This window comes from Nothoprocta perdicaria, unplaced genomic scaffold (genome assembly GCF_003342845.1).
Source record: "Nothoprocta perdicaria isolate Ctin4 unplaced genomic scaffold, notPer1 scaffold_576, whole genome shotgun sequence".
Classification (NCBI taxonomy): domain Eukaryota; kingdom Metazoa; phylum Chordata; class Aves; order Tinamiformes; family Tinamidae; genus Nothoprocta; species Nothoprocta perdicaria.
In genome coordinates, this window is record NW_020455839.1 from 9,887 (window position 1) to 31,310 (window position 21,424).

A 21,424-nucleotide genomic window follows, 5' to 3' on the forward strand; every position below is an offset into this window, starting at 1 on the left:
ATCACCCGCCAGCGCGTCGCCCCTTTAGGAGTGGGCGGGCGTTGTGGGCGGCTCAGCCAATCAGCGGTGCCCCCGCGGGGCCGCGGCCCCATGAAGCGCCCCGCCCGTGCGGGGCTCTTAAAGGGGCAGCGGCGGCGCGGGGTTGTTTCCCCCCCGCAGGGTGCTCCATTCTGCTTTGGGGGCAGGCGGGGGTCCCGGCGTGATCCCCCCCTCAGTCGTCGTCGAAGTTCTGGCTCAGCAGGAAATTGGCCGCCAGGTTCTCGTTCTTCTCGCAGGCGAAGTAGGCCTGGATGACGAGGCTCTCGGGGAAGCCCAGYGCCTTCAGCTGCGGGCGGCGCGTTCACCCTGAGCCCTACTGAGGGCCCCGCGCCCCTCCCGCGGCGCGCCGGGCTCTCCTGTCACCTCTGCTCCCTGTTAGCCCTGGGACCTAAGGGTGGCTGTGAAGTGCTGTCTGCGCCAGCTTGGGTGGCACCTCTGGCAGTAACCCAAGAGCCCCCCTGTCACCACGACCTCAACACAGTGTTCACTCTGGCCCCTAAGGATAGTCGTAAGGATGGCTGCCTCCACCCCAGCCCTGTTAACTCTGGTGCCTAATGCACCAAGACAGSAGGCAGCACGCTGTCCAGGAGGACAATCGCCCGCTCACCCTACCACAGCGTTACCTCTGGTCCCTACCATTCTCCTTACCCTCTCTATGGCTTCTTTCTCCTGGGGCGTCACCTGGATGTAGTTCATGTGTGGCGCCTCGTCGCCAATGGCGCCCACCTCGCCCTCCAGCTCACCCAGCTCGCCCAGCGGCTCGTTGAGCATTTGGATGAACTGCTCCTGGTGTTGGCTGATTTGCTGCGGGGGGGACACAGAGGGGGTGCTGAGGGGGGGTCCTGCGGGATCCATCTGCCCCCCCAGGCCCCGGGCCCCACCTGGAGCAGCTGGGGGTTCTCCTGGCCCAGCTGCTGCAGCAGGGCGGGCAGCAGCGCCGGGTTCTGCTGGATCACCTGCCGCATGTTCTGGAACTGCGGCTGCTCCCGCAGGAATTCCAGCGGGTTCTCCCCTGCCCAGGGATGGGGCGGGGGTCAGCACAGACCCTGCCCTGGGGGCGGGGACAGGACAAGACCCCCCCCCTAAGAGGAGGAGCCTGCTCAAAAGGAAGCTCTGCGGCCAAAGGGATGTGCCCCCCATGGGGGAGGAGCCTGTCCAGGCCACACCCTCCCAGAGGAGCCTGCTCGACCACACCCCCAAAAGGAGGCTGGAGAGGGAGGAGTCCAAGGTCCCTCCCATATAAGGAATTGACTGATGGRGGAGGGGCTCAAGCCCTGCCCCCAAATGGGAGGGACACACATGCCACACCCACTGCAATACCTGTTTTCCCTGGGGGAGGGGCCTGCCCAGACCCAACCCCTCCCTGGGGAGGAGTTAAATCAAGCCACACCCCAAGCCTGGGTACTACCAAACCACGCCCACAATGGGAGATGAGCCCACAAACCACGCCCCCTGTTGGGAGGAACCCCCCCCTGCACCCCCCATCCCATATAAAGATCTACCCCCCACCCGCGATTCAGGGGGAGGAGACTTCTCAGGCCACACCCCTCAGGAGGGGGGCACACCAGCAAGCACCGCCCAGATAGACCACGCCCCCTGAGAGGCAGGGCCACCCCAGAGCCCACCCCCCTGGGCACCTTCAGCGGGGGGCGGATCCGTGGCTGGGCTCTCCTGCACGGGCGCCCGCTCCGGCTCCGGGCTGCCCGGGATGCCCTGTAGGACGAGGACAAGGGACGTTAGAAGGGGGGTCCCGCTGTCCCCCTCGCCCAGCACAGGGGGGCCTGCCCGCCCAGGGGGGCCCCAGGATGTGCCCCTTGTGTGGGTAGGTCCCTGTGTCCCCCCATGAGCAGGTACTCTGYGGTGCGGTGCAGGTTGTGGTAGCTGGTGTGTCCCCGTSTCCCCCAYGTTCCCCACGTGTCACCATGGACAGGTACTCCACGGCGCGGTGCGGGTTGTTGTACCTGCTGTCCCAGGTCTCCCCGTGTCCCCATGTCCCCCATGTCCCCGTGTCACCGTGAGCAGGTACTCCACGGCGCGGTGCGGGTTGTTGTAGCTGCTGTCCCCCTGTCCCCCCAGGTCTCCCCGTGTCCCCATGTCCCCCGTGTCCCCGTGTCACCGTGAGCAGGTACTCCACAGCGCGGTGCGGGTTGTTGTAGCTGGCCCGCAGCGCGGCCACCACGCGCTCCCGCTCGTAGCCCATGGACATGATCTCGGCCACCATCGTCTCGTACTCCGAACCCGTCACTGCGGGGGGCGGGGAGGGGGCACCAACGGCATCATCCTCCCTGTACCCCCCCGACAACCTCACCTCCCCACCAGCATCACCCCTCCAACACCTCCCGACTCTCCCCATGGGGACCCCCAACCCCTCTTTGCCACCCCCCCTTTTCCCATTTTCCCCCATCCCCCTCTTTTCCAGTAGGGACCCCTCCCACCACAGGCCCCACCCAATTCCCCCCTGCCCATCCCTACTCCCCCTCCTCCAAACCCCGTCACTTCCTCCCCAGGAACCCCCCCGCACCCCCTCCCCCATGCACCCACCGAGGGTGGAGGCAGCGTCAGCCGAGCGGCCCCCGCCGCTGGGGGGGGCGGGGCCAGAGCTGTGGACGAAGAGACACAGGGGGGGKTGAAAGGGTGACCCTCCCACACCCTCCATTTGCCCCAACAACCCCCAATCCCTCCCAGTTTTGTTTCCACCCCCCAAAAAAAATTCCTACAACCCCAGGAGCAGCAGACGACCCCCGCAACCAGGAGACCGATGCAAAAAGCAAAGAAACCTCCAAACTGTGCCCCCCAAGTTGTGCCCCCCCAAACTGCGTCCCCACAATTGTGCCCCCCTCAAAGATGCCCCCCCCAAACTGTGCCCCTCCCAAATTCTGCCCCCCGTCCTTACCCCACTGGCGGCTCCGCAGCGGCCACGGGTGGGGGGTCCTGAGGTGGCTTTTCCTCGCTGGGGGGGGCGGCGGGGGGCAGCGGGGGTGGCGGGGGGGCCGCCTCAGCCGTTGAGGGCGGCCCGGGCGCCGGCTCTGTGGCCTCAGGGGGGGCCGCAGGGGGGGCGGCGCTGCCCGAGGGAGGTGCCGCAGCCTTGGCCTGGGGGGAGGAAGCAGCAATTGGGGGGGGTGTCCCCCAGCGGGGGGGGTGGCAGGTGTGGGGAAGGTGTCCCTGGGGGGTTCTCCAATGGGGGAACACTGTCCCCAGTAGGCTGTTGACCCCAGCAGGGTGTTGTCCCCAGCAGGGTGTATGTGTGTGTGCGCACGCACGCAGTTTCCCAGTAGTGCGGGTGTGTGTATGTGTGGGGGGGGTTGTCCCCAGCCAGGGGTGTGTGCACGTGTATGTGCGGGGTGCCCCAGCACCACGGGTGTGTATCTGTGGGGGGGGAGGTTTCCCCGCAGGGTGTTGTCCCCAGTGGGGTCTCTGTGTGTGTGTGCGTGTGCGCGTGCAGGGGGTGTCCCCGCGGTGCGGGCTGTCACCTTGGTGACCATGACAACGACGAAGTTGCGCTCGTCGATGCGGTACTCGCGGATGGGAACGTCGTCGCTCAGGATCTTGCCCGCGTAGATCAGCTTCTGGCCGCCCACCGGGAAGGCGTCGCGGCCCTTGGCCGCCTCGATCTTCTCCTTGAGCGCCCGCACCTGGGGCCGCCGCACGTGAGCGGGGAGACCCCACAGGTGACCGCGTGGGCCCCCCTCCCAGCTGAGCCATGTGGCCCCCCCCAGGGGCTGAGCCGCACAGAGCTCCTCATTATCCGAGCCGTATGGCCCCCCCCAAAACAGGCTGAGCCGCACGGGAGCCCCAGGATCTGCCAGATGGGACCCCCCAAAATGGGCTGTGCAGCGTAGCCCCCCCCAAGTTGTGACACACCAGACCTCCCCCCAGCTGTGCCATGTGGCCCCCCTGGTGCTCACAGGGGTTATGGGGGCTGCGGGCTGTTCTCATCTGGGGGGGGGAGCAGGGTGGGTCACAATATTTTCCCCCTCCCAAGTGGCAGCCTCGGCCCTCCCCGTGGACCCCTGCACCCCCCCCCCCCGCTCCCCCCCTCCCAATAACAAAAAGCGGCTTAGAGCCCCCCCCGCAGATCACAGAACCCCCTGGGTTAGGGGGGGGGGGCAACAAGACCCCCCCCCAAATGACACTAAAAGGGTGTGGAGGGGGCACAACCCCCTGTGTAACACGGGGGGACCCAAGATCCCCCCCCACATTTGGGGGAGCTCCCAGTGCCCCCCAACTACCCTTTGGGGGGGCCCAAGTGCCCCCGCCCGCCGCACAAACCGCCTTATAAGAGGCAGGGGATTCCCAGCGCCTCCCCCCCCGGGCTCGCCTAGGGAAGGCAAGGGGCAAAATCTTACCGGCTTCGGGGGGGGGCGGGGGAGGGCCCAAAAACACAAGGAGGGGGCAAGAAATCACAGACCTCCCCTTCCAAGAACAACCGAGGGGTGACAGCGACAGACCCCCCCCAACGACAGGCGCGCCCTCCCCGCCATGATGGGAGCCCCCCATGATGGGAGCCCCCTCCCTCCCCCCCCGCTCCATGACGGGGGCCCCGGCGCCCCCCCCACGCCATGACGGGAGCTCCCTCCCCGCGCCATGACGGGCCGCCCCGCCCCGCACCGTCTCGTCGGGCTCCATGCGGATCTTGAACGTCTGCTGCTGCAGCGTCTTGAGCGTCACCGTCACCGCCATGGCGGCTGCGACCGCGCGCGCGACATGCAACTCACGCCGCCGCCATCTTGTGCGCGCCGCGCCGCTTCCGCCGCCGCGCCGGAACCGCCCCGCCCGCCCCGCCCCCTCCCGCACGTGACGGCGGCGTCACGTGAGCGGAGGACCCACACAAAATGGCGGCGCCGCGCGGAACATGGCGCGAAGGACACAAGCGGAATCGCGCGGGGAGGGGGGAGCAACGAGGTTTAATTTAATCGAAAACAGTTTTTTTTGTGGCGGTTGTTCGAGTTTTTTCTTCTGTACATTCATTCCTTCCTTCCCGTGCGCCTCGCCGCGCCCCTCCCCTCCCCCAGCCCCCTCCCCCCGCGGCCCTTCCTGAGTCAGCCCCGGCCGCGCCCCCCGCCCCGGAGCGCGGGGAGGGGGGAGAGAATCGTTAACGGGGGGGGAGGGGCCTGGTGACAGGGAGCCGGGGCCACGCGGGGACAGGGGGCAACGCCCATAAAAAACAAAGAGTCGAGAGTCCCGTCTCATAGAGACATTACGGGGGGCTGCCCCCCTCACAGCTCGTCCTTGAGGGCGGCCCCCGCCTCGTCGTCCTTGTCGCCGCCATCGTCCTCGTCCTCTTCGTCCTCGTCACCTTCCTCGTCGCCATCGTCATCCTCCTCCTCCTTGCGCTTCTTGTCCTCCTCATCCTGCTGCCGCCGCTGCTCCTCATCCTGCTGCTCCTTCATCTTCCTCTCCGCCTCCTGGGGGGAGGCGGGGGTCAGCACGGTCACTACCCCCAGCACCGTCACCCCCCGCCCTGCAGGGCAATGAGGAAGGCCCAAAGGGGGTGAGGGGAGGGGCAGTAGGAAGCTCCCCCCCCAAATCCAGAAGGGCTGTGGGGGGACGAGGAAACCCCTCCATAGGGAGTCTGGAGAAGGAGTCATACCCCCCCACACCCCCCCACCACCTTGGTGCCCCCTATAGGGAAACAGGCGACCACAAAACCCCCTCTAAAGTAGGGGATCCCCCCCTCCTTCAAAGTAGGAGCTGCCCCCCTTGTTGCCTCCTCATAAAATGACACCCCTGTATCTTTGTTCCCCCYATAGACATGCCCCGACCCCGGGCAGAGGTTACAGCCCCCCCCCAAGACATTAGCAACCCCCCCTCACCTTGGTGGCCCCCCAGGTCTCGTTGCCGACCTCCTCCGCCAGCTTCTCGTCATCCGTGAGCAGGAAGTTGTCGAAGATGGTGCCCGATTTCACCTGTCACCACAGGGGTGGCAGTGTCACCAGGAGCCCCCCCACAAGCGAAACAGGGCAGGGGTGCCCCCAATGGCCCCCACCTGCCAGAGGTCGAGGCCRAGGACACCAAAGCTGTCGTAAGCGTAGAGATCGGGGTCAGGCTGGTACTCAGGGTTCTCGATCTCGGGGTGCACCCACTTGCCCTTGTAGTCGGGGTTGTCGATCTGCCGTGGCCGCCACTCACCCTGGCGGGGGGAAAACGGGGGAGTGAGGCGGCTGAACCCCCCGGTGGTACTGCCGTGACACCCAAGCGCCCCACCTTGTACTCAGGGTTCTGGATGACGGGGGGCTCCCACTCGCCATCCATCTCCTCGTCCCAGTCCTCCGGCTTCTTGGCGTCCGGGTCCGGGATGTGCTCGGGTTTGTCCCAATCCTGACAAAACAGCAGGAGCAGGTTGGGGGGCAGGGTGCAGTGCCATGCCTCACCAGCTCCCGTGTCACCCTCCAGCGCCMGTCACCTCGGGCTTGCTGTCCTCGGGGTCGTCGATCTTGGCACGCTCGTCCCAGTCATCGGGCTTCTTGGCCGCTGGGTCCTTGATCTTCTTGGGGGGCAGGAAGTCCCAGTCATCCTCRAGGCCGCCGCTCTCCACACGGCTGTTGTCAATCTTCACCTCATAGGTGTTGTCAGGGCGCACGATGAGTGTGTACAGGTGTGTGAACTCGTCATCCTGCAGATGATGACACCATGAGCACCAGTGGCCGGCGCAGGGGGATGTGGGGACATGGGTGACTCGTCGTCCCGTGGGGACAGCGCCGCGGCCGCACGCCATCACACACCTTGCAGCGGATGTCTTTGTTAATGAGCACGTTCTTGCCCTTGTAGTTGAAGATCACGTGGACCTTCTTGGTGCCGGGTCCGCAGATGTCAGGGCCTGTGACAAAAGCCACCAGCGTCACCCGCTGTCGCCCAGCACCGCCCGCGCGGATGCAGCACACGCACCAAACATGATGTTGTACTCGGAGTCGCCGTGCATGTCGGCCTGCTCCAGTGCAGCCGGGAAGAGCTTCACGTAGCCACCGCCGCAGTCAATGTTCTGCTCGTGCTTCACGGTGAACTGCAGCACCAGCGTCTTGCCACGGTTGCTGAAGGGCTCGAAGCGCGCCGAGAGCGCGTAGAAGCGCGCGTCCTGGCTCGTCTGGATGCCTGCGGGTGTGCGGGCACCGTGAGTTGCTCCGTGATGCCAACACGGCCCCAGCACAGGGTGGGGTGGGTTTTACCTTTGTCCTTCTCGGCGTCGCCATAGAACTTGCCGGCACTCAGCACGAATTTGCCGTAGTCAGATTTGTGCTTGGATTCCACCCAGCGGCTGCTCCAGGCATCTGTGCAGAGTGGGGGGGACAGGGAAGAGTCAGGACCCGCCCCCCCCCCACCCCCCCCAACCCGTGACCCCGGAAGAGCTGCACAGGGTTCCGGGATGGGGGCAGATCCGGGCACATGGGGCTTCCTTCCTCCATTGTGGAGAGCCAGGAGAAGTATCCATAGCTGCAGGATGGATGTGGGATGGAACAGCCAGCCCCCCCGCCACACACACACCTTGGGAAGCCCCCATATAGTGGGACAGGCCAGGAGGGGGTCCATCACAGCCCCCCGCCCTCCAGCAGGATCTGCTCGCAGCAACCGGGAATTCCATGTGATTCCCCCCCCCCCCCCCCAACGACTTCCTGCTCCAGGAATCCCATGCATCCACCTCCCGAGCAGGGCGGGGAGCGGTGGTCCCAAGGCTGCTCCTGAGGGCAAGAGAACCCCCCAGTGGGAGCCCTCCCAGTCCAGGCAAGGTGGGGGGATCCTCTTCCATTTACCCCACCCAGGGGATCTCACTGCCCCCACCTCCGACCCAATATCCTCCCCACGACCCCAAGCCCCCCCCCCCCAGCCCCGGATGGGGGGCCCTCAGGCTCTGCGCCTAGCCCAAGAACCCCCGGGCCCCTGCAGCCCGAGGGAGGCCCCAACGGCCTCCAACGCTCCCCGCGCCCCCCCCAGGGCCCACCCTCGTCGCTCCTCACCTCCATCGCGGAACTCCTCCCGGAAGTATTCGGTGGGCTCGGCCGCAGCGAGCGCCACGAGGACGCCGAGCAGGACGGCGGCGCCAAGGGGGCTCATGTCGCCGGGGTGTCACACAGTGCGCGGGGGGGGGGGGCGCCTGGCCCTTTAAGACACTCGTCCCTGCGCGGCCTGGCGGCGCCCACACACTGCGGAGGGGGGCGGCGGCGGAGTCGCCTTTTATACGGCCTCGGCCCCTCGACCCGCCCCTGCGCGCACTCCATTGGTCCGCACTCGCGAGCAGCCCACTCTCATTGGGTGCTCGCTCCCTCTCCGGCTTCGGCGGCTCCCCCGAACGTTGGCGTCCCAGATGGCTGCTTCCCATTGGTGGAGCGTGAGGGCCAATGAGGAGCGACCACGCGTTCGGCGGGAGACGCCCCCCCTTCCCTCCCATACCGCTCCCCCCGCCTCCTTCCGCGCCCTGCGTCACCTGCTCTCAGGGTCACGTGGGACCGGGCGCTCTTAAAGGACCAGGCCGAGCACATGGGGCGGGAGAGGTGGTCGCCATCCCATAGTAGCAACGGGGGGGGGGGACACGGGGCACAGGGAGCAGGACGACAGGGAGAGGGCAGTGGGGGGGGCACTTTTGCAAGCAAGGCGGTATATGACTTTAAATGGCAGTGTGATGCAATGKTAGTGTCGTTGGTCTTGATCACGTCATAGCCTGCGGAACACTAAAGAGCATCAAAGCTGAGAGGGGCAGTGATAGGTGCATTCTTCCTATCGCGTTGCCATGGCGACGTGCCCCTTGGTTGCCGTTCTCGTGGTTACAGACATGGAAATTGGGGGGGGGKGGKTTCCATGGCAACGCATGAAGGCGCTGAGGGGGCTGTTGCTATGGCAACGGAGGGAGACCACCTAGAGTTGCGGTTGTAGCAATCACTTTTTCCTTGCTAGCCGTGGTACCTTCAGTGTCGGTTGCTATGGCAATCCAGTGCCTGATGACGTAATGCCGACCGAACCACCAGAGGCGGGCCGGGGAGGAGGGCTCTCGCCACACTTAAGATGGCGCTGGCGGTACCACCCCCTCCCAGCATGGCGCCGCCTTCGCCCGAGGGTCGCCCCCGTGCCCGGGTGAGCTTCCGGCGCGGCGGCGGCGACACTTCCGGTGCGGCGATGTCTCCCAGCGTGGCCGAGCTGCTGCTGCGGCGGCTGGAGCGCGAGCCCGAGGCCGGGCCCGGCGGCGGCCTCTGCAGCCTCGAGGCGGCCGCCGCGCTCGGCCTCGAGCACCAGGCGCTGGTCGGGGCCGTTAAGAGCCTGCAGGCGCTGGGCGAGGTGCGCGCGCGCCGCCGGTTCTGGTGCCTGGCACCGGTTCCGGGGTCCGCGGCGGGTTCCGGAGCCCGGGGCGGTTCTGGTGCCTGTTCCGGGGCCCGGGGCGGTTCCAGGGCCGGTTCCGGTGCTGCTCCCACTGCCCGTGCGCGGCTCCCTGCTGCTTCCCGGTGCTGGTCCCAGCTCCCGGTGGCTGGTGCCAGTTTCCACTCCCTGATCCCGTTCCCTGATCCTTTGGTTCCGGTTCCCTCTCCCTGATCTCATTCCTGGTTCCTGTTCCGTGGTTCCATCCCAGCTCCCTTCCCAGCTCCCTTCCCGTTGGCTGCTCCCATGCCATCCCACACCTGCTCACGCCCCATCCACACTCGCTGCCTGTTGCTGTCCCCACTCTGTCCCCCTCTCTGTCCCCACTCCATCCCTGTCCCTTCTTCATCCCTGTCCCCATCCCCGTCCTGTCCCCATCCCCGTCTCTGTGCCCGCCCCGTGCTGAGGACGCCGGTGCCGCAGGTGATCGAGGCGGAGCCGCGCGTGGCCACGCGCTGGCAGCTGAGTGCTGAGGGCGAGGAGGCGGCGCGCGCCGGCAGCCCCGAGGTCCGGCTGTTCCGCGCGCTGCCGCCCGACGGGATGCCCCAGGCGCAGCTCATGGTGAGGGATGCGGGGACACCCTGGGGTACTCGGGAACATGGGGACACCCTGGGGGTACATGGGGACACAGGGTGCTTGGGGACACCCTGGGGGTACATGGGGGCAGGAGGGGATGCTCAGGGATAGGAGGTGCTCAGGGACACAGGAACACACAGGGACACGGGGCACTCAGGGACACCTTGGGGCACATGGGGATGACCTGGGGACAACCTGGGGGTGCATGGGGATGCACAGGGGCCTGGGGACCCCCGAGGTACATGGGGATGACCTGGGGACACCCGGGACACCCCGGGGACCCCAGGGACACCCTTGAGGACTCCCTGGGGACTCTTGGTGCATGAGGACAATCTGGGATGCATGGGGGACACCCTGGAGACAGCCTGGGGACGCCTTGGGGATGCATGAGAGCGTATGGGAGGCCTGGGGACCCCGGGACGCCCCGGGGACACCCTGGAGACGTCCTCGAGCCACCGTGTCCCTGCGCAGGAGCTGCCTGGCGCCCGTGTCGGCTTCAGCAGGGCCATGGCCAACAAGTGGCTGCGGTTGGACAAGGAGGCGCCCGGTGGCCCCCGCGTCTTCCCCGCCGTGAGTCACGCCTGTCCCCATGACCCCGTCACACGCCTGGGGCTGTCCCCAAGGGTCCCCATCCCTGTCACATACCTGGGGCTGTCCCCGAGGAGCCCTCACCCGTCACACACCTGGGGCTGTCCCCATTGTCCCCGTCACATACCCAGGGCTGTCCCCGAGGGTCCCCGTCCCCAGGGTCCCTATCCCAGACTGAGCCTGTCCTCGAGGCTCCATGCACAGCCCTGTGGGCCCCTGTTCCTGCTCTGTTATTGTGCCTGTTTCCTCTAGCCGGGCTCTGTCCTGCCCGTGTGTCCCTTGAGTGATGCTGACGGTGCCCGTGTCCCTATGGTGGCAGTGCCCACCTCGGCCCTGTCCCTGTGTCCCCACAGTGCCGGTGCCTGTGTCCTCATGTCTCTGTGGTGACACTGCCTGGTCCCCATGTCCCACAGTGCGCGCAGTGCTGCCATGTGGTTCCCAGGTCCCGTTGTCCCCGTGGTAGGTGCAGTGACGCAGTGCAGGACGCTGCATGGTCCCCATGTCCCGCAATGCCCAGGCCCACGGTGCTGCTGCCCGGTGTCCCTATGTCCCTTGCAGGTGCCGGCGGTGCAGGATACTGCATGGTTCCCGTGTCCCGCAGTGCCGGTGTCCCCGTGGTGCCGCTGTCCCCATATCCCATGTTCCCACAGTGCCGCTGCCCGGTGTCCCTGCGGTGATACAGTGCCTTCCCGCAGGTGCCGGCGGTGCAGGATGCGGTGCAGGACAGCCTGAGGCGGGTGCAGCAGGGCGACGCAGCCGGGCTGCCTGAGCGTGACCGCACCGAACTCAAGCGCCGCAAGCTGCTGCTTGAAGTGTGAGTGACACCGGGGGGCCGGGAGAGGACACGGGTGGCAGCAGTGACGCCCCCTTTCCCCGCTAGCACCCTCAAGTCCTACTGGCTGCGCAAGGGCAGCGCGTTCAGCACGGCTGTGACGCGCCAGGACACGGAGCTGACGCCCGACATGATCGCCACGTGGGTGCCACAGCACCGCAGCGCCTGTTGGGGCGGTGGCGCCGGGGGTGACGGTGCCAGGGGTGACGTCACCCATGGCGGTGATGGCGCCGTGTCCCTACAGCGGCTCGTGGCGCCAGCGCCCCTTCAAGCCCTACAACTTCGCGGCGCAGGGGCTGCCGCCCGAGTGCGGCCACCTGCACCCGCTGCTCAAGGTGCGGACACAGCTGCGGCAGATCTTCCTGGAGATGGGGTGAGTGCCGCGGYGGGGACCCTGGCCCCTGATGCGGGGGACATCCTGCGCGGGGACACACCCCACACATCAGGTGTCCCCGTGTGCCCCCCCTGGGCCCCCCGCAGCTTCTCGGAGATGCCCACGCACTCGTTCGTGGAAAGCGCCTTCTGGAACTTCGACGCCCTCTTCCAGCCRCAGCAGCACCCGGCGCGTGACCAGCACGACACCTTCTTCCTGCAGGGTGCGCAGGAACGGGGACACGGGGAGGGGGGGGTCTGGCGCCTCCCCCTGCTCACCCCCTGCCCTCGTTGTCCCCCCAGACCCGGCAGAGGCGCTGGAGCTGCCGCCTGGCTACATGGGCAGGGTCAAGAAGGTCCATTCGCAGGGAGGCTACGGCTCACAAGGGTGCGCGGGGCACCCGTGGTGGGGACAGCCCTGCGGGGACACCCTGGGGTGGGGACACCCCCGCAGGGGCAGCTCCCAATCGTGATGCCCCCCCCATTGCAGTGTCCCCATGTCCCCATCCCGCGGGTACCACAGCGAGTGGCGCATGGCAGACGTGCGCTCTACCCTGCTGCCCCCATGGAAGTGTCCCCAATGCAGTGTYCCCATGGTGATGTCCCCATGTGCACTTGTCCCCGTGTTCCCCTGTGTGCACTTGTCCCCGCAGGGTCCCCACAGGTACCGCAGCGAGTGGTGCGTGGTGGACGCGCACTGCACCCCACTGTCCCCATTGCAGTGTACCCATGTCCCTGTGTCCCCATGGCGATGTGCCCATGTCCCTGTCCCGCAGGTACCGCAGCGAGTGGCGCGTGGCAGACGCGCGCCGCACCCTGCTCCGCACTCACACCACGGCCTGCAGCGCCCGCCTGCTGCAGCGCCTGGCGCAACAGGTGCGGGGAGCTGGGGCGCCCATGGGGGAGGGGGGCGGCTGTCCCCCTGTGACCCCCCGATGTCCCGTGTTCCCAGGCATCCTTCACACCTGGCAGGTGGTTCTCCATCGAGCGTGTGTTCCGCAACGAGGCGGTCGACGCCACGCACCTGGCCGAGTTCCACCAGGTGGAGGGCGTCGTGGCCGAGCGCGGCCTGGCCCTGGGCCACCTCCTGGGTGTCCTCAGGGAGTTCTTCAGCAAGATGGGTGCGGGGGGGACACGGGGAGGGCGGGGGGGTGCGAGGGGGCCCCGCTGAACCCTCCCCGGACACACAGGTATCACGCAGCTGCGCTTCAAGCCGGCCTATAACCCCTACACGGAGCCCAGCATGGAGGTGTTCAGCTACCACCCAGGTGTGGGACATGGGGAAGGGACATGGGGGAGGGTGGAAGGGGCTGGGGGGACATGGGGGGGGGGGGCGGGGGCTGCTCTAGTCATGGTCACCATGGGATTGGGGGTGCCCTCTGGGGGGACCTAGGCTGTCTTTGGAGGGGGCCATTGGTCCCTGGGGGACTCTGGGTGTCCTAACAGGGTGGGGCGTGTCTCTGGGTGCCTGAGTGGGGGTGGTTCCTGGTGCCTCTGTGGGGTCCGATGGGAGGGGTCCCGGGTGCCTGTTTGGGACCCGATGTGGGGGGGTCCAGGTGCACCTTTGGGGTCAGATGGGGGGTCCTGCGTGCCCTTCACCCCGTGCCCCCCAGGGCTGAAGCGCTGGGTGGAGGTTGGGAACTCGGGCGTCTTCCGGCCGGAGCTGCTGCTGCCCATGGGGCTGCCCGAGGATGTCAGCGTCATCGCGTGGGGGCTCTCACTGGAGCGGTGAGTGGGGACATGGCAACGGGGCGGGGTAACTGCAGTGTCCCCCGCTCCCCGCTGACACCGGTGTCCCCGCAGCCCCACCATGATCAAATACGGCATCAAGAACATCCGTGAGCTCGTGGGGCACCGCGTGAACCTGCAGATGGTCTACGAGAGCCCCCTGTGCCGCCTGAACACCTAGCGGGGCCCCGGCAGCCCCTGGCCCCTAGCGGGCGAGAGGGACGGAGACCCCATCCCTCAGTGTCCCCTGTCCCCTAGCAGGTGGGCAGGAGGGACAGGGGCCCTGTCCCCCAGTGTCCCCTGTGTCCTGAGGGCAGGAGGGACGGGGGCCCCTGTTCCGTGGTGGACCCTGTCCCCTAGGGGGTGGCCCCTGCTCTGCGAGGAGGGACAGGGGCCCCTTATCCCTTGGTGTGCCCTGGCGTGTGGCCCCTCTCCCTGTGTCCCCCAGTGCGGGGGAGGGAGGCGGCGCAATAAAGGCCTGCAGCCAGCGGTTGTCTGCATGTGGGGGAGCTTGGCCTGTTAATGGGGGGACAGTGTGAGCTTGGCGTGTTAGTGGGGGCATGGTGTGAGCTYGGTGTGTTAAACAGGAGCCCAGCACACTGATGAGGACGGCGCGAGCCCAGTGCGCCAACGGGGCTGGCGGGAGCTCCGTGCGCTAACAAGGGAGCCAGGCGCCCTTCATGGGGGATCCGGGCGCGTTGGTGAACGCAGCGGCACCAACGAGCCGGGGCGCGGGCGCCTCCCGCGGGGCAGCGCGGGGCGCGGCCGGCGCATGCGCGGGGCGCGCGGCTCCATCACGCGCCGCACGGGGGCGCCCGCCCGGTTCCCGCCAGTGGCGACGGGGCCCGAGCGCCGGCGGGTGGGCTGCCCGGCGCCGCTGGACACGGCCCCCCCACGCGGAGCTCCATGCCCCGCCTTGTCCCCACGCGGTCCCCACGTCGTCCCCCCTGCGCCACGTTGTCCCTCCGCCTCAGCCTGGTTGAGTTACCCCAAGGCAGCTCCTGGCTCCACCTCAAGCTGCTTCCCTTGCCCCAACACGTCCCCCTTTTCCACAGGGTGTTCCTGTCACCTCAACATGTCCCCTTTTCCACAGGGTGTTCCTGTCACCTCAACACGTGCCCCCTTTCCGCAGGGTGTTCCTGTCACCTCAACACGTGCCCCCTTTCCGCAGGGTGTTCCTGTCACCCCAACATGTCCCCCTTTCTACAGGGTGTTCCTGTCACCTCAACACGTNCAGGGTGTTCCTGTCACCCCAACATGTCCCCCTTTCTACAGGGTGTTCCTGTCACCTCAACACGTTCTTCCTTTCCACAGGGTGTTCCTGTCACCCCCACGTTTCCCTTTCTGCAGGGTGTTCCTGTCACCCCGCACATCTCTCTTTCCACAGGGTGTTCCTGTCACCCYCACACGCCCCGCTTTCCACAGGCTGTTCCTGTGACCTCAACATGTCCCCCTTTCTGCAGGGTGTTCCTGTCACCCTAACACGTTCTTCCTTGCCTCGTCCTCCTCTAGGACATCTCGTTACCCTCAGATGGGTCTGGTCACCCCAAAACGTCTCCTGTCACCTCAGCCTGGCGCCCCTCTCCCCAATTGTCCCGTGTTCCCCCTCGAACCGCCCCCGTCTGCCCTCATGCCGGTTCCTTCATGCCGAAATGTCTCCCCTTGACCTCCACCCGGCTTCTCCGCCCCAGATGCCCCCCCTTTTCCTCGTGCTGGCCCCGTCTCCCCTCGCGTGCCCCCGCGTCCCCACGCGCATCCCCTTGTCGCGTCCCCCTTCCCCTCACGGCACCGCCCTGCCCACCCTTTCCCGCGCCGCCCTCCCATTGGCGGAGCCGCTCCCGCGACGGGCGCTGATTGGCCGGTGCGCGTGCCCGTCGCCGCCCGGGCCCGCCCCTCCGCGAGGCCGCTGAGGGAAAATGGCGGGTGAGGCGCGAGGACGGCAGGAGGGCTGGGGGGATGCGGCTTGCAGGGTTAAAATACAGGAACAAACCCAAAGCCCTGTCCTGTGGCACCAACATGATGGCAGAAACTCGACAGCAGTGAAAATAGAGAGGAACACTTGTTGCCTCTGTCTTTGTACAGTGCCAAGTCGCGCGTTGGCACCTCTGTTCATTGCTTTTAACCTCCCTTTGTTTTGTAAAGGAAAATTAGGGCTCTGCAATAACCTGTCAATGCCAGGGACGAACATTCCCCACAGTTTGTTATGGAGCGGGAGGGCCCAGGGGGTCTTGGGAAGCTGTAGCCTCRAGCTGCCTTCCAGGCTCTAAGTAATTACCGAGTCACCGCTAACTGGGTTTTTGTCTTTCCCAATTAACCTCCTTCCAGCTTTCGAGGAGCCACTTTGGCCGCGGGGGGCGCCGCCGCCTGTGAACCGAGGTACAAGCGGCCGCTGCCAGGCGCTGATTTGGGATATGGGGGATTTGGGGGGTAAAAGCAGCCGCTGCCAGGTGGTGATTTGGGATAAGGGGGGCCTGGGGGAGGCCACTGCAGCCCCCTCCTCGTGCGCCTGCTGGAGCCGCCAAGTTTGCAGCCGCCTCCAGGGCCCTTGCAGCACTGGCCGCGTTTGCACCTGGATTATKGGCACGGATTTAACCAAAGGGGGCCCTCGGGGAACCGTGAGCTGCTCCTGGGTTGCATCCTAGGACAAAATGGGCACCAAGGTGCTTTAGGAAGGGGCTTTGTGTGTCAGGGACGGAAACAAGCCAGAAAAAAGGTCAAGGCGGGAGGGGGGGTGGTTTCTTTAGGGAAGAAAAGGGGATTTTGGGCTCCTCTGCTGGACATTTGCCCTTCCCGTTAGTCACTCGGCCCCTGTTCCTGTAGGTGCTGCAGGAGCAACCGGCGAGAAGCAGCCGCCCCCAGTAAAGCAGAAGCGCCGAAGCAACGCGTGGGCCAGGTGCTCGGACACTGGGGCCCCACACACTCAGCCCGGCCTGCACCTCGCTCCGCAGGCGGCAGCGGCCGACGAGGAGGGCGCTGACGAGGAGCTGCAGGCGGAGGCGGCGCCGCTCGACGGCCCCTTCTTTGCAGCTGGCGGCGGGGATCTCCCTGCCAGGTGAGCGGCCCGAGCGAGCGGGAGGCTGTGGTGGAAGAAGCCACGGGCTCTTCGTTAAGAGCCCCAATCGTTAGGCTGCTTCCCACACCAAGAAACAAAGAGGATGGGCTGCAGAATGGTGGCCCGGGGGGACCTGGCTCCTCTTGGCTGTGCCACTCTGTGCTGTATGCTCCTGGWGTCGCTCCAGGACACACATTCCCCTGCCACAGTGGTGCTTTTCCATGTTTTTTCCGCATATTCCAATGTGGGAAGTGGTGCGGAAGGGCCTGTTCCCCGTGTGGGTTCTGGAGGGAGCGGCTGCCCAGAGCGCGCAGGGCCGCAGCCGCCACTCGCTCGCGTGCCTGCCCTGCGCTGCCCGTGGCCGCCGGCATCAGCTGCTGCCCTCCGGCTGTTGCCGCTTCCCAACGGCGCCRCCATCGGAAGCTGCCAGCTCTGCCAGGATGCAGCCGTCAGGCGGCCTCCCCTTCTGCAATGAGGCATTGCAGACCAAGCGAGCCAGTGTGGTCGTGAGGGCATCAGCACTGATTAGCACAATTAACTGACTAACAGCTGCTAAGCGGAGCCCCCAGCACCGCTCGTGGCCAGGACTGCCCACCGGGGTGCCAGCCGCTGCAGCCCTCACTGCTCCCCGCAGCCCCGGCGCGGCGCCCGGCACCTCCGCGTTYGCGGCGCTGGCCGGCAGCGTGGGGGGTCTGCGACAGCGCGCGCAGCACCTCGTCGACAAGGTCAACGAGAGCCGCAAGGCTGACCACGCCGTCATGAGCGGCTTCCGTGAGAGCCTCCTGCTCAAGGTGAGCGCCCGCGGCCCCAGCCCCGAAGAGGGCTTGGGGACAGGGGAGCAGCTGGCGGTGGTGGGCGCAGCTGCCCGCACGCTCCGGCCGTGTCCCTGTGCGCGGCGCAGGTGTCAGCGCTGGCAGAGCAGCTGGAGGAGCGGCTCTTCAGCCTCTACGACGCGCACAACGGGCTCATCCAGGAGCGTCTGCGCGAGCTGGCCGCCGCCACCGAGCGAATCGCGCAGCTGCAGAGCGAGCTGCGGCGCGCCTGCCGCGCGCTCGAGGCCGCCTACCGCGACCTCTGCCTGCAGCCCGAGCCCTGAGCGCTGCAATAAAGGGTGAGCGGCCCCAGTGCCGCCTTCCACGCGCTTTATTGCCCTGGCGCCTGTGGGCGCCGCCTGCCCCACGGTGGCACCGAGGAGCGGCCGCAACGCTCGCTTCCCTGCGCCCTGCCAGGGAGCGTGAGGACAGCAGCGATGGCAGTGCGCGCGGGAGACAGCGGCGCCTTCGGGAGACATTACAGCGTTTGGAAGACATGGGCGCGCTCGGCTCGCTATGCTCTGTCGGTGCCTGCCACGCGCCGCGGCGCCCTCTCAGCTGAGAATGCCTGGATGCCTGTGATGGCCCGGCCCAGGATGAGCGCATGGATGTCGTGGGTGCCTGTGGGCAGGGGCACGTGTGAGCGCGGGGGGCATCTGCGTTGCCCCGCACTGGCCCCACAGTGGTGCCTGCGTCACCCTCGTAGGTGTTGACGGCCTCCAGGTTGAGCGCGTGCCGCATGACGTGGTACTCGTCGCTGATGCCGTTGGCACCCAGCATGTCGCGCGCCTGCCGTGCTACCTCCAGCGCCTTGCCACACGAGTTGCGCTTCAGCATGGACACCATCTCCGGGGTGGCCCTGCCGCGGGAGGCACTGAGCGTGCAGCGGGGACACGGTGGGGACGTGGGGAGACACTGTGGGGACGTGGCAGGGACACAGGGGACACAGCGACAGAGTAGGGATGTGGGGGGACACAGTGGGGATGTGGTAAGGACACAGGGGACATGGCAACACAGCGGGGATGTGGGGAGCCACAGTGGGCATGTGGCAACACAGCGGGGACGCGGGGGGACACTGTGGGGACATGGCAAGGACACAGGGGACACGTGGGGCCGCGTGCGCTACCTGCCCTCGTCCTTGAGGCGCCCCAGGCGCAGGCAGGCATGCAGCCCCAGCGCGATCTCCGTCACCATGTCTGCCAGCTTCTTCTGCACCAGCTGGTTGCGAGCGAGCGGCGCCCCAAACTGCTTCCTGCGCCRGGGGATGCCGTGGAGTGGCAGTGTCCCCGTACTGTCCCCATGCCACCCCCGTACTGTCCCTACCTGTCCAGGACGTACTGGCGCGCGGTCTCCAGGCAGGCCTCGGCGGCGCCGAGCGCGCCCCACGCGATGCCGTAGCGCGCGCTGTCCAGGCAGCCCAGGGGGCCCTGCGCGGGGTGCGGGGTGTCACCCGGGGACGGCTGCTACCACGCGGGCATCACAGCGCTCATGCCAGCCCCAGTGTGCAGGTGTCACCGCACGGGTGTCACCCGTGTCCCCATTCCCTGGGAGCCCCAGTGTGCAGGTGTCACCGCACGGGTGTCACCCGTGTCCCCACTCACCGCCAGCCCCAGGGCGCCGGGCAGCAGCGCGTCGCTCGGCGCCTCCACATCGTCCAGCTCAATGGTGCCGGTGCAGGAGGCGCGCAGCGCCAGCTTGCCGCCGATGGGCGCTGTGTGCAGCCCACGCGTGCCACGCTCCAGCACGAAGCCGCGCACGCGCCCGTCCTCCTCACCCGCCGCCCACACCACGAACAGGTCGGCCACGGGCGCGTTGGTGATCCTGGGGGGCGGCGGATAAGCGCGGGTGGGCGCCACGTGCCGGGGGGCCGCGTGCCGGCGCTCACCACGTCTTGGCACCACGCAGGCGGTAGGTGCGTGCACCCGCGTCGTAGCGCGCCCGCGTCTCCATGCCGCCCGGGTCACTGCCGTGGTTGGGCTCCGTGAGGCCRAAGCAGCCCAGGAGCTGCCCCCGCGCTGGGGGGAYGGGGGTCAGCGGGGACCGGGTGGCSGCGCTGCGGCCCCTGCGGGACCCCCAGACCCCGTGTGTCCCGCAGCGCCCCACAGATCCTCCGCAGCTGCTGCACCCCGCAGCTCCTATGCCCCACAACTCCCGCACCCCACAGCCCCCTCACTACACAGATCCTCCACAGCTCCCGCACCCCACAGCCCCTGCACCGCACAGCCCCCTGCGCCCCCCGCACCCCTGGCTCACCCAGGGCGGGCAGGTAGCGGCGCCGCTGCTCCTCGGAGCCGTAGGCGGCCAGCGCATGCATGACGAGCGAGCTCTGCACGCTGAACAGCGAGCGGTAGCTGCTGTCCACGCGCTCCAGCTCCCGCGCTGCCAGCCCGTAGGCCACTGCCGAGGCGCCCGCRCAGCCGTACCCTGCCGGGGGCACCGTCACGTGCGGGGACCTGCTGCGGGACCCACGGTGGGACCCACAGCGGGACCTACAGCGGGCCCCACCAGCACCCTGTCCCTCCTTCCCCACTCACCTTTGATGGTGGCGCCCAGCACCCCCAGCTCCCCCAGCTCAGTCAGGATCTCCCTGCGGAAAACTGCAGAGGAGGGAGAGCAGGCAGATCAGAGGGAATCTAGGGTTCCTACAGGGGGNGGCAGGGGGTATCTGGAGGTTCCTGGGGGATTCTGGGGGGGTATCTGAGGTTGTTGGAGGGAGCGGGACCAGGGGGCACCTGTGATCCCTAGGTGTAAATGGAGCTATTGGGGAGTCTGCAGAGGGGTAGAGGGGGGTTGGGGTGGCTGTAGGGGCTGATAGGGGGATTGTAGAGGCTGTAGGAGCCGCTAGCGGGGTGCAGGAGGTCAGGGTGGGTGTAGGGGGTGCAGGGGAATCGGGGTGGGTGTAGCAGGTGCTATGGGGGTGTAAGGGAGTTGAGGTGGGTGTAGGGGGTACAGGGGGTTCAAGGTGGGCACAGGGAGGTGGGGGGTTCCCAGGGGATTTGGGGGCGCCAAGCGCGGCTCCGAGGGTTGGGGGGCTCAGGGTGGGCGCAGGGGCCGGGTGCAGGGGCACCTTGGTCGCGCGCGTCGCCCACCACGCGGGGCTGCAGCCGCTGGCGGCAGTAGCTGCGCAGGGTGTCGCGGAGCAGCCGCTCGTCGGGCGCCAGCTGCTCCTCCAGCCGCAGCGGGTCCTGCCACGAGAAGGGCTCTGCGCCCGCGGGGACAGGCGGCTGCGCCGCGGGGCAGCGGGGACACCCATAGGACAGCGGGGAGAGTGTGGGACAGTGGGGACACCCACAGGACAGCAGGGACACCCTGGGATAGTGTGGGATAGAATGGACACCCGGGGGACAGCAGGGACACTGGGGGACAGCATGGGACACCGGGGGACAGCATGGGACACCGGGGGACACCCATGGGACACCGGGGGACACCCATGGGACAGCAGGGACACCGAGGGGCAGTGTGGGACAGCGGGGACACCCATGGGACAGCAGGGACACCCATGGGACAGCAGGGACACCGAGGGGCAGTGTGGGACAGCGGGGACACCCATGGGACAGCAGGGACACCCATGGGACCGCGTGGGACACAGAGGGACAGTGGGGACACCCATGGGACAGTAGGGACACCGAGGGGCAGCGTGGGACAGCACAGACACCCATGGGACAGCAAGGACACCGAGCGACAGCAAGGACATGGTGACTACAGCCCCGGGGTGGCAGGGACAGCAGAGACACTGAAGGACAGCAGGGACACCCATGGGACAGCGGGGACACCAAGGGACAGCAGGGACACCCATGGGACAGCAGGGACGCTGAAGGACAGTGGTGGCACCGGTGGGTGTGGGGACAGCAGTGACACGGGGGGACAAAGAGGGCCCAGGGATCCCGCACTCACCGTGGGGGGGGGCGGTGCTGCCTCTGCGCAGCCCCCGCAGGCCGGGCCGCAGGAGCGGGGCGGCCGCACGATGCAGAGCCATGGGGGGGGCACCGGCTGCCCTACAGAGCAGAGCTGAGCGTGGCACCCGCAGAGCCCCCGAGACCCCCAACTGTCCCTCCGGGACCCCCAACTGCCCCCCTGGCACCCCCA

General features: G+C 67.6%; 5 protein-coding genes across 5 annotated transcripts in view; 2 read left to right on the forward strand and 3 right to left on the reverse strand.

The window, feature by feature from the left end:
* Positions 1-131: 131 nt before the first annotated feature.
* RAD23A (RAD23 homolog A, nucleotide excision repair protein) lies at positions 132-4,752 on the reverse strand. Its single transcript, XM_026048833.1, has 9 exons — positions 4,648-4,752; positions 3,510-3,671; positions 2,933-3,129; positions 2,581-2,639; positions 2,156-2,283; positions 1,677-1,752; positions 921-1,051; positions 688-843; positions 132-325 (listed from the first exon to the last, which is right to left on the reverse strand). The coding sequence occupies exons 1-9, from the start codon at positions 4,717-4,719 to the stop codon at positions 212-214; spliced, it is 1,095 nt and encodes a 364-aa protein (XP_025904618.1). The 5' UTR covers positions 4,720-4,752; the 3' UTR covers positions 132-211.
* Positions 4,753-5,145: 393 nt separating this feature from the next.
* On the reverse strand, positions 5,146-8,125 carry CALR (calreticulin). Its single transcript, XM_026048832.1, has 9 exons — positions 7,989-8,125; positions 7,203-7,304; positions 6,925-7,128; positions 6,762-6,856; positions 6,443-6,652; positions 6,244-6,357; positions 6,026-6,169; positions 5,853-5,945; positions 5,146-5,444 (listed from the first exon to the last, which is right to left on the reverse strand). The coding sequence occupies exons 1-9, from the start codon at positions 8,083-8,085 to the stop codon at positions 5,256-5,258; spliced, it is 1,248 nt and encodes a 415-aa protein (XP_025904617.1). The 5' UTR covers positions 8,086-8,125; the 3' UTR covers positions 5,146-5,255.
* Positions 8,126-9,141: 1,016 nt separating this feature from the next.
* FARSA (phenylalanyl-tRNA synthetase subunit alpha) lies at positions 9,142-13,844 on the forward strand. The gene is made up of 13 exons (XM_026048830.1): positions 9,142-9,300; positions 9,802-9,939; positions 10,426-10,524; positions 11,238-11,356; positions 11,423-11,515; positions 11,619-11,747; positions 11,855-11,970; positions 12,050-12,134; positions 12,523-12,622; positions 12,699-12,867; positions 12,937-13,014; positions 13,360-13,474; positions 13,550-13,844. Exons 1-13 carry the CDS (start codon positions 9,142-9,144, stop codon positions 13,653-13,655), a joined length of 1,506 nt encoding a protein of 501 aa, XP_025904615.1. The 3' UTR covers positions 13,656-13,844.
* Positions 13,845-15,390: 1,546 nt separating this feature from the next.
* Positions 15,391-17,654, forward strand: SYCE2 (synaptonemal complex central element protein 2). Its single transcript, XM_026048828.1, has 5 exons — positions 15,391-15,397; positions 15,800-15,850; positions 16,295-16,526; positions 17,161-17,317; positions 17,428-17,654. Exons 1-5 carry the CDS (start codon positions 15,391-15,393, stop codon positions 17,620-17,622), a joined length of 642 nt encoding a protein of 213 aa, XP_025904613.1. The 3' UTR covers positions 17,623-17,654.
* A 5-nt stretch (positions 17,655-17,659) lies between these two features.
* GCDH (glutaryl-CoA dehydrogenase) overlaps positions 17,660-21,424 on the reverse strand; it is a 5,592-nt gene continuing 1,827 nt past the window's right edge. The window contains exons 2-10 of the mRNA XM_026048829.1: positions 20,406-20,540; positions 19,873-19,935; positions 19,592-19,762; positions 19,224-19,353; positions 18,940-19,159; positions 18,662-18,765; positions 18,465-18,590; positions 18,037-18,197; positions 17,660-17,959 (exon numbers count right to left, since the gene is read on the reverse strand). Coding sequence (XP_025904614.1) covers positions 17,853-17,959; positions 18,037-18,197; positions 18,465-18,590; positions 18,662-18,765; positions 18,940-19,159; positions 19,224-19,353; positions 19,592-19,762; positions 19,873-19,935; positions 20,406-20,540 — 1,217 coding nt within the window. The 3' untranslated portion in view covers positions 17,660-17,852. The remainder of the gene's footprint in view (positions 17,960-18,036; positions 18,198-18,464; positions 18,591-18,661; positions 18,766-18,939; positions 19,160-19,223; positions 19,354-19,591; positions 19,763-19,872; positions 19,936-20,405; positions 20,541-21,424) is intronic.